This window comes from Oncorhynchus nerka, linkage group LG8, assembly GCF_034236695.1.
Source record: "Oncorhynchus nerka isolate Pitt River linkage group LG8, Oner_Uvic_2.0, whole genome shotgun sequence".
Lineage (NCBI taxonomy): Eukaryota > Metazoa > Chordata > Actinopteri > Salmoniformes > Salmonidae > Oncorhynchus > Oncorhynchus nerka.
This window is the reverse complement of record NC_088403.1, coordinates 8653355-8664358: the sequence shown is the minus strand read 5'-3', so window position 1 is coordinate 8664358 and position 11004 is coordinate 8653355. Positions and strand designations below refer to the sequence as shown.

The following is an 11004-nucleotide window of genomic DNA, read 5'->3' as shown; positions in this document are numbered from 1 at the left end:
TGTCCCTCACCTAGCCCTCCCTATAGACCTGTCCCTCACCTAGCCCTCCCTATAGACCAGTCCCTCACCTAGCCCTCCCTATAGACCTGTCCCTCACCTAGCCCTCCCTATAGACCTGTCCCTCACCTAGCCCTCCCTATAGACCTGTCCCTCACCTAGTCCTCCCTATAGACCTGTCCCTCACCTAGTCCTGTCTCTCTCCTAGACCAGTCCCTCACCTAGCCCTCCCTATAGACCTGTCCCTCACCTAGCCCTCCCTATAGACCTGTCCCTCACCTAGCCCTCCCTATAGACCTGTCCCTCACCTAGCCCTCCCTATAGACCAGTCCCTCACCTAGCCCTCCCTATAGACCTGTCCCTCACCTAGTCCTGTCTCTCTCCTAGACCAGTCCCTCACCTAGCCCTCCCTATAGACCTGTCCCTCACCTAGTCCTCCCTATAGACCTGTCCCTCACCTAGCCCTCCCTATAGACCTGTCCCTCACCTAGTCCTGTCTCTCTCCTAGACCAGTCCCTCACTAGCCCTCCCTATAGACCTGTCCCTCACCTAGCCCTCCCTATAGACCTGTCCCTCACCTAGCCCTCCCTATAGACCTGTCCCTCACCTAGTCCTCCCTATAGACCAGTCCCTCACCTAGCCCTCCCTATAGACCTGTCCCTCACCTAGTCCTGTCTCTCTCCTAGACCAGTCCCTCACCTAGCCCTCCCTATAGACCTGTCCCTCACCTAGTCCTGTCTCTCTCCTAGACCTGTCAATCACCTAGCCCTCCCTATAGACCTGTCCCTCACCTAGTCCTCCCTATAGACCTGTCCCTCACCTAGTCCTGTCTCTCTCCTAGACCAGTCCCTCACCTAGCCCTCCCTATAGACCTGTCCCTCACCTAGTCCTGTCTCTCTCCTAGACCAGTCCCTCACCTAGCCCTCCCTATAGACCTGTCCCTCACCTAGCCCTCCCTATAGACCTGTCCCTCACCTAGCCCTCCCTATAGACCTGTCCCTCACCTAGTCCTCCCTCCTAGACCTGTCCCTCACCTAGCCCTCCCTATAGACCTGTCCCCTAGCCCCTCCCTATAGACCTGTCCCTGTCTCCTCCTATAGACCTGTCCCTCACCTAGCCCTCCCTATAGACCTGTCCCTCACCTAGTCCTCCCTATAGACCTGTCCCTCACCTAGTCCTGTCTCTCTCCTAGACCAGTCCCTCACCTAGCCCTCCCTATAGACCTGTCCCTCACCTAGTCCTGTCTCTCTCCTAGACCTGTCCCTCACCTAGCCCTCCCTATAGACCTGTCCCTCACCTAGTCCTGTCTCCTCCTAGACCAGTCCCTCACCTAGCCCTCCCTATAGACCTGTCCCTCACCTAGCCTCCCCTAGACCTGTCCCTCACCTAGCCCTCCCTATAGACCTGTCCCTCACCTAGTCCTGTCTCTCTCCTAGACCAGTCCCTCACCTAGCCCTCCCTATAGACCTGTCCCTCACCTAGCCCTCCCTATAGACCTATCCCTCACCTAGCCTCCCTATAGACCTGTCCCTCACCTAGTCCTGTCTCTCTCCTAAACCAGTCCCTCACCTAGCCCTCCCTATAGACCTGTCCCTCACCTAGTCCTATAGACCCTCCCTCTAGCCCTCCCTAGACCTGTCCCTCACCTAGCCCTCCCTATAGACCTGTCCCTCACCTAGTCCTGTCTCTCTCCTAGACCAGTCCCTCACCTAGCCCTCCCTATAGACCTGTCCCTCACCTAGTCCTCCCTCCTATAGTCTCTCTCCTACCCTCTGACCTCCCTCACCTAGTCCTGTCTCTCTCCTAGACCAGTCCCTCACCTAGCCCTCCCTATAGACCTGTCCCTCACCTAGCCCTCCCTATAGACCTGTCCCTCACCTAGTCCTCCCTATAGACCTGTCCCTCACCTAGTCCTGTCTCTCTCCTAAACCAGTCCCTCACCTAGCCCTCCCTATAGACCTGTCCCTCACCTAGCCCTCCCTATAGACCTGTCCCTCACCTAGCCTGTCTCTCCCTATAGACCAGTCCCTCACCTAGCCCTCCCTATAGACCTGTCCCTCACCTAGCCCTCCCTATAGACCTGTCCCTCACCTAGTCCTGTCTCTCTCCTAGACCAGTCCCTCACCTAGCCCTCCCTATAGACCTGTCCCTCACCTAGTCCTGTCCCTCACCTAGACCTGTCCCTCACCTAGTCCTGTCTCTCTCCTAGACCTGTCCTCTCCTAGTCCTGTCTCCCCTATAGACCTGTCCCTCACCTAGTCCTGTCTCTCTCCTAGACCAGTCCCTCTGTCTGCCCTCCCTAACAGACCTGAACCTCACCAGCCCTCCCTATAGAACTGTCCCTCTGTCCTCCCTATAGACCTGTTTACACCTAGTTCTGTCTTCAAACAGATTCCCTCACCTAGCCAACCCCATTCAGTTTGTTGGCCAGTCACCTAGCACCTCCCTGAGCTAGACCTGTCCCTCAAACAGTCAAACACTAACCAGATTAGAACAATTTATAGTGTTTGAATAAAGGTTATATGAAGTGAAGTGAAATGAGTCCTGTTATCTCCGAGACTATATCTATGATATATACATGAACTCTGACACTCCCTCACCTAGCCCTCCCTATAGACCTGTCCCTCACCTAGTCCTGTCTCTCTTTTCTAGACCAGTCCCTCACATCTAGTCCTGTCTCCTCCTAGTCCTGTCTCTCTCCTAGTCCTGTCTCTCTCCTCTCCTGTCTCTCCCCCTAGTCCTGTCTCTCCCTAGTCCTGTCTCTCTCTTTCCTGTCTCTTGTCCTTTGTATCCAGAACAGAATGCAGAAAGACGGAGAGGACAGACCTCACTGGTGAACTGTGTCTTGAGAGCCTGTTGCCCAGGGTTTAGCAATGTTCTGTCTTCAAACAGATTCTTCTAACAACCCCATTCAGTTTGTTGGCACCCAACCATTCAGCACCTCCCTGCTAACACTGTAACCATTCAGTCAAACACTAACTTTCAGACCCAATGAACACATTTGTATGTTTGAATAATGGTTATACCCAACCATTCAGACCTAATGAAATGAGTGACCATTAGACCTAATGCGAGAACCATTCAGACCTAATGATACATGAACTCTGTACACTTCAACCATTCAGGAATGGTCTAATGCTAACACCCAACCATCTTCATCTCTCTCTCCATTCTAATGCATCTGTCCCTAACATCTCTCAACCATTCAGACCTAATGGTAACACCCAACCATTCAGACCTAATGCTGAACACCCAACCATTCTCTCCTAATGCTAACACCCCATTCAGACCTAATGCTCTCCCAACCATTCTGTCCCCCAACACCCCTCACCCATTCAGACCTGCCACCCAACCATTCAGACCTAATGCTAAAACCCCCATTCAGACCCAATCTCTCACTCAACCATTCAGACCCCTCTCATCCAACCATTCAGACCTAATGCTAACACTCAACCATTCAGATCTCTGAATGGTTAACACCCAACCATTCAGACCTCACTGGCACCAAGATCTTGAACCATTCAGACCAGCGAATGCTAACACCCAACCATTCAGACCTAATGCTAACACCCAACCATTCAGACCTAATGCTAACACCCAACCATTCAGACCTAATGCTAACACCCAACCATTCAGACCCAATGCTAACACCCAACCATTCAGACCTAATGCTAACACCCAACCATTCAGACCTAATGCTAACACCCAACCATTCATTCCCAATGCTAACACCCAACCATTCAGACCCAATGCTAACACCCAACCATTCATTCCCAATGCTAACACCCAACCATTCAGACCTAATGCTAACACCCAACCATTCAGACCTAATGCTAACACCCAACCATGCTGTTCTAACCCAATGTCAGGTAATTATTTTCCCACAGAAATCGAGTTTAAGAGCTCACAAATACTAATAAATGTGCCCTGGTTTTGCCACCAATCATGTCACGACCTGCTACACATCCAAATCATTTCATGGATTTTTTCCTATTTGAAAATGTACTATTTGCTGTTATAACCTGCCTGACTCCCAGCTCATGTGTTGTCTTAACCAGCATGTAACCTGCTGGTCTTCACCGGGATTGAAACCTAAAGCCCCCAAAATACAAGTGTTTTTTTTAATCATTAATGATGTATTATTTTATCCAATGTTGCCGTTCTGTGCAGAGTTGTCATTTACGTTGAGACGTGTTGGTTTTCATAGTGTTGGTGTCGGGTTTTTAAATGAATAAGTGTTTCTTAGTTCTACTAGTGTGATTATATGCCAAGGCACATATCAGGACATTTATTATACATATAAACAAACTGCCCTGGGGAATGTCCTGCACATACAGTGAATGAATCTATTCACAAGGCATTTACACAGATCCAGGGATAATATCATGTGACCTTTGAACTCTGTGTAGGACCATCACTGGAGCTCGCATCACATCCCTACCTACCACTGTGTGTGACCAGCTACCCAACCTGCAAGTGCTGTGAGTTCCTATTTTTCATCAATCAATCATAAAAATTCTTATTTTAACCAGGCAAGTCAGTTAAGAACAAATTCTTATTTTACAATGACGGCCTACCGGGGAACAGTGGGTTAACTGCCTTGTTCAGGGGTAGAAGGACAGATTTTTACCTTGTCAGCTCGGGGATTCGATCCAGCAATCTTTCGGTTACTGGCCCAACGCTCTAACCACTAGGTTACCTGCCTCTAACCACTAGGCTACCTGCCTCTAACCACTAGCCACTAGGCTACCTGCCTCTAACCACTAGACTACCTGCCTCTAACCACCAGGCTACCTGCCTCTAACCACTAGGCTACCTGGCCTAGTTTATCAAAAACTGCTTTACAATAACCTGGCACAGACTCCCAAAGAGCATCATGCCCTCGGTCCACATTTCCCCGTGTTTAAATCAGATTAATAAAAGTGACCTATCTGAAAAGACATAGTCGTCCAGTATAATGGTAGTGGAGGTTACATTGGATCTCCTTTCTGTCCCCTCCTCACACAGAGATCTGTCCTACAACATGATCCAGGCTCTGCCCAGCTTCAGAGGATGTGAGAAGATTCAGAAAATGTGAGTGTCTTGGCAACCGGAGAAGCCGTATAAAACGATATGAGCCGTGGCTTTACAATAAAAAACTGTTTCAATTGCTTGTTTTGTTGTTGTTGTTGTATTTTATAGTGATCTGCACCACAATGAAATTAAAGAGCTGCAAGCTGACACATTCCAGGGACTGACTTCCCTACGGTCTCTGTGAGTACACTGGTCTGGGTGGGTGGGTGTGTGTGTGTGTGTGTGTGTGTGTGTGTGTGTGTGTGTGTGTGTGTGTGTGTGTGTGTGTGTGTGTGTGTGTGTGTGTGTGTGGTCTGGGTGGGTGTGTGTGTGTGTGTGTGTGTGTGTACACTGGTCTGGGTGGGTGGGTGGGTGGGTGGGTGGGTGGGTGGGTGGGTGGGTGTGTGTGTGTGTGTGTGTGTGTGTGTGTGTGTGTGTGTGTACACTGGTCTGGGTGGGTGTGTGTGTGTGTGTGTGTGCGCGTGTGTGCGCGTGTGTGTGTGTGTGTGTGTGTGTGTGTGTGTGTGTGTGTACGTGTGTGTGTGTGCGCGCGCGTGTGTGTGTGTGTGTGTGTGTGTGTGCGTGCGTGCATGCGTGTGTGTGTGTGTGTGGTGTGTGTGTGCGTGTGTGTGCGTGCCTATGACCTCACATTCCCATTATATTCAGATTACTCCATGTTCATATTCTGTATCAGGTTTTCACTCCAAATATGCCTCAAAATGTTTGTTTTCTCAATTCAGAAAGTGATGAATGTGGTGAATTCCTGGGAGGCTGGTTTTACAAACTGATACAATGAGAGAATGTAGCTAGTAGTGTGACCGGCATGTCAGGACCATGGCCTGTTTTCACTAGCACCCTATTCCCTAGTGCACTAGGTTGGACACACTACATAGGGAATAGGGTGCCGTCAGGATGAGAAGTGTTGGACCACTCGGACACACTACATAGGGAATAGGATGTGTTGGACCACTCGGACACACTACATAGGGAATAGGAAGTGTTGGACCACTCGGACACACTACATAGGGAATAGGAAGTGTTGTCCATATTTCATGTGAGCGGCCGTTCTGTTCAACAGAAGGTATTGTTTACTTCCTGTGTGAGAGAGAAGCCTCTGACAAATACGAGTCTAGCCCTGTGTGTGTGTGTGTGTGTGTGTGTGTGTGTGTGTGTGTGTGTGTGTGTGTGTGTGTGTGTGTGTGTGTGTGTGTGTGTGTGTGTGTGTGTGTGTGTGTGTGCGTGTGCGTGCGTGCGTGCGTGTGCGTGCGTGCGCGTGCGTGTGTGTTTAAATCTGAGCCGTCAGACAAACAAACACCTGACTCCCACCCAGAGAGATGCCTTTAGTGTGTGTGTGTGCGTGCGTGTGGTGCGTGCGTGCGTGTGTGTGTGTGTGTTTAAATCTGAGCCGTCAGACAAACAAACACCTGACTCCCACCCAGAGAGATGCCTTTAGTGTGCGTGTGGTGTGTGTGTGTGCGTGCGTGTGGTGTGTGTGTGTGCGTGCGTGTGGTGTGTGTGTGCGTGCGTGTGCGTGTGTGTGCTTAAATCTGAGCCGTCAGACAAACAAACACTCCTCTCCTCCTGTTTACATTTCCTGCATCTTGTTTCCATCCCGTCGCCACCTTCCTTCACCCCGTCATATCGTGGGTGGCCTTGTCCTTGACATTCCTACTCAAAACTGGACACCATCCCCTCGACCCCCCACACACACCCCAACCCCCCTCCACTACCCTCAGCCACTACTTCCAATGAGATGCCTGTTTGGCCCTTCATAATAGTGTAGAATCATGAGAGAGAAGTGTCCTTTCTCTGTCCAAAACGTTCACTGATTCTCTCTCTCATTCTCAGAGCCACCAAGTGAGAGATTGAATTAGTTTAGTTTGGCTGCCAACCTGCGAGTGGAGTTGTCAGGTTTCACCAGAATCATCATTTGCGTATCAAATGACTCCCTATTCCATTTTATACTGCACTAATTACCCATAGACCTCTGGTCAAACGTAGTGCACTATGTAGGGAATAGGGTGCCATTTGGGAAATAGACATTATTAGCATGTTATTATGTTAGCCTGTTAGCTGAATGGGGAAATAAACATTATTAGCATGTTATTCTGTTAGCCTGTTAGCTGAATGGGGGAAACAGACATTATTACCATGTTATTCTGTTAGCCTGTTAGCTGAATGGGGAAATAAACATTATTAGCATGTTATTCTGTTAGCCTGTTAGCTGAATTGGGGAAACAGACATTATTACCATGTTATTCTGTTAGCCTGTTAGCTGAATGGGGGAAATAGACATTATTACCATGTTATTCTGTTAGCCTGTTAGCTGAATGGGGGAAATAAACATTATTAGCATGTTATTCTGTTAGCCTGTTAGCTGAATGGGGGAAATAGACATTATTAGCATGTTATTCTGTTAGCCTGTTAGCTGAATGCGGGAAATAGACATTATTAGCATGTTATTCTGTTAGCCTGTTAGCTGAATGGGGGAAATAGACATTATTAGCATGTTATTCTGTTAGCCTGTTAGCTGAATGGGGGAAACAGACATTATTAGCATGTTATTCTGTTAGCCTGTTAGCTGAATGCGGGAAACAGACATTATTACCATGTTATTCTGTTAGCCTGTTAGCTGAATGCGGGAAACAGACATTATTACCATGTTATTCTGTTAGCCTGTTAGCTGAATGGGGGAAACAGACATTATTACCATGTTATTCTGTTAGCCTGTTAGCTGAATGGGGAAATAGACATTATTACCATGTTATTCTGTTAGCCTGTTAGCTGAATGGGGAAATAGACATTATTACAATGTTATTCTGTTAGCCTGTTAGCTGAATGGGGGAAATAGACATTATTAGCATGTTATTCTGTTAGCCTGTTAGCTGAATGGGGGAAATAGACATTATTAGCATGTTATTCTGTTAGCCTGTTAGCTGAATGGGGGAAATAGACATTATTAGCATGTTATTCTGTTAGTCTGTTAGCTGAATGGGGGAAACAGACATTATTACCATGTTATTCTGTTAGCCTGTTAGCTGAATGGGGGAAACAGACATTATTACCATGTTATTCTGTTAGCCTGTTAGCTGAATGGGGGAAACAGACATTATTACCATGTTATTCTGTTAGCCTGTTAGCTGAATGGGGGAAATAGACATTATCAGCATGTTATTCTGTTAGCCTGTTAGCATGGCTCATTTGATAGAAGCCTTGGTTAAATTACATGCAGCCGTACACAAGGCTTTCAGGGTAGAACCAGTTGAAGAGGCTATTTGCTGATTGCTCAGCCCCCCCCTTCCTCCATCCCCCTGGACAACTATCCCACAGTGCACACGCACTGATCCGAGCTTGCCCTCTTTAAACACTTCCAAATTACCTCAGCGAGGCAACGAGAGATTTTAATTGACTGCTAGCTCCTTGGACACGTCCAGGGCAGGATGTGAGGAAATATTGGCACGGACAGACAACAGACACACGGACAGACAACAGACGCACGGACAGACAACAGACACACGGACAGACAACAGACACACGGACAGACAACAGACACACGGACAGACAACAGACACACGGACAGACAACAGACACACGGACAGACAACAGGCGCACGGACAGACAACAGACACACGGACAGACAACAGACACACGGACAGACAACAGACACACAGACAGACAACAGGCGCACGGACAGACAACAGGCGCACGGACAGACAACAGACACACGGATGGACGGACGGACTGCATGGATGGACACTCACACACACACACACAAGGACGCTCACACACAGTGACACACATGGCCGTGGGTCCAGCCCCCCTTCTCCTCCCCTTCCCTCCACCTCCTATCGCCTCACGAAGGTGCTTCTCTCCACTGTGAGTTGACCCTGGGTGAGTCCACAACAGGCATGCTGTCATAGTTGGCCGCCCGGCGTGGAGAGAGAGAGAGAGAGAGAGAGAGAGAGAGAGAGAGAGATATCCTGGCGCTCGGTTCCGTCTCAACGTGCAAAGCCTCAAGGAGCAGATCGGGTTACCAGGCGGAGTGGACATGAAAAGATGAAAAGTGCACGTTACGTCGTTGCCAGGATTCCCAGGTCTCTCGTCCTTCTCTTAAGGCACAGAGGACCAGCTGCATCATCAAACAGTCACAAGTCATGTCCCTCAAAAAGAAAATCCCTCCTCTGCTGAGTCGCTGTGGAGTCTTTCAGGAAATGGCAGGGGATTTTAAGATGGCAGAGAAAACGCTGGGTCGATCCACGTCTGTACTTATCCACTACTTTGATATCCCACTGGGGACTTTTCACTTCGCAACGCTCCCCACGTCCAGCTACAGAACTAGCTGCGTATGGCTCCAGAGCTAGGCGTGTGTGTGCGTGTTTGTAGTGTGTGTGTGTGTGTGTGTGTGTGTGTGTGTGTGTGTGTGTCTGTGTCTGTGTGTGTGTGTGTGTGTGTGTGTGTGTGTGTGTGTGTGTGTGTGTGTGTGTGTGTGTGTGTGTGCTCAAGACGTGGCTGCAGGGCAGCGGTCCAGCTGACTTTACAGGCCTGGTTAAACCCCTGGCTCCCTCTGAGTGACGAAAGGGGTCAGAAAACAGCCAATTAAGCAAATCATGTGTTGAATAAGGCTTCTACACATCCAATCAGCCGAGAGGGAGAGAGAGGAGAGATCTGGACTCTGGAGACCCCTTTCCTGTCACCATTCCTTCACCCCCAACCCCTCCAGTCCCTTTCTAGATAATGATCCCAAATACCCAGGATGACTGTATAACCAGGAACAACGGCCCGCTGTTACAAAATATCTCCTGATGTAAGAGCACGATATCCTGTGATGTTATGAGCACAAACAGGAAGCCTCGCTGATAGGTTCTCTAGACACAGGAAGCCTCTCTGATAGGTTCTCTAGACACAGGAAGCCTCTCTGATAGGTTCCCTAGACACAGGAAGCCTGGCTGGAAGCCTCTCTGATTGGTTCTCTAGACACAACCCCCCCCAGGACCCGGTTTGGGAAACCCTGCTCTATAGGACCTTACTTATCCTCAATCAAACAACATGTGGACCATAAACAACTAGGAGTTGGCTGTCTGAATCATACAGGTCTCATACACGTCTCCCTCAGGTCTCATACAGGTCTCCCTCACGTCTCCCTCACGTCTCCCTCAGGTCTCCCTCACGTCTCCCTCACGTCTCCCTCGGGTCTCCCTCAGGTCTCCATCAGGTCTCCTTCAGGTCTCCTTCAGGTCTCCCTCAGGTCTCCCTCACGTCTCCCTCAGGTCTCCCTCGGGTATCCCTCAGGTCTCCCTCAGGTCTCCATCAGGTCTCATACAGGTCTCCCTCACGTCTCCCTCACGTCTCCCTCGGGTCTCCCTCAGGTCTCCCTCAGGTCTCCATCAGGTCTCATACAGGTCTCCCTCACGTCTCCCTCAGGTCTTCCTCGGGTCTCTTATACAGGTCTCCCTCAGGTCTCCCTCAGGTCTCCCTCAGGTCTCATACAGGTCTCCCTCAGGTCTCCCTCAGGTTTCATACAGGTCTCCATCAGGTCTCATACAGGTCTCCCTCAGGTCTCCATCAGGTCTCCCTCAGGTCTCCCTGAGGTCTCCCTCAGGTCTCCCTCAGGTCTCCCTCAGGTCTCCCTCAGGTCTCATACAGGTCTCATACAGGTCTCATACAGGTCTCACTCAGGTCTCATACAGGTCTCATACAGGTCTCACTCAGGTCTCCCTCAGGTCTCATACAGGTCTCACTCAGGTCTCATACAGGTCTCCCTCAGGTCTCCCTCAGGTCTCCCTCAGGTCTCATACAGGTCTCACTCAGGTCTCATACAGGTCTCCCTCAGGTCTCCCTCAGGTCTCCCTCAGGTCTCATACAGGTCTCACTCAGGTCTCACTCAGGTCTCATACAGGTCTCACTCAGGTCTCACACAGGTCTCATACAGGTCTCATTCAGGTCTCATACAGGTCT

At 49.6% G+C, this 11004-nt stretch overlaps 1 protein-coding gene across 1 annotated transcript in view; it reads left to right on the top strand.

Moving 5' to 3' along the window:
* The first annotated feature begins 4412 nt into the window (after positions 1 to 4412).
* LOC115120338 (leucine-rich repeat-containing G-protein coupled receptor 5-like) overlaps positions 4413 to 11004 on the top strand; it is a 29950-nt gene continuing 23358 nt past the window's right edge. The window contains exons 1-3 of the mRNA XM_065021293.1: positions 4413 to 4478; positions 5005 to 5070; positions 5179 to 5250. Coding sequence (XP_064877365.1) covers positions 5021 to 5070; positions 5179 to 5250 — 122 coding nt within the window. The 5' untranslated portion in view covers positions 4413 to 4478; positions 5005 to 5020. The remainder of the gene's footprint in view (positions 4479 to 5004; positions 5071 to 5178; positions 5251 to 11004) is intronic.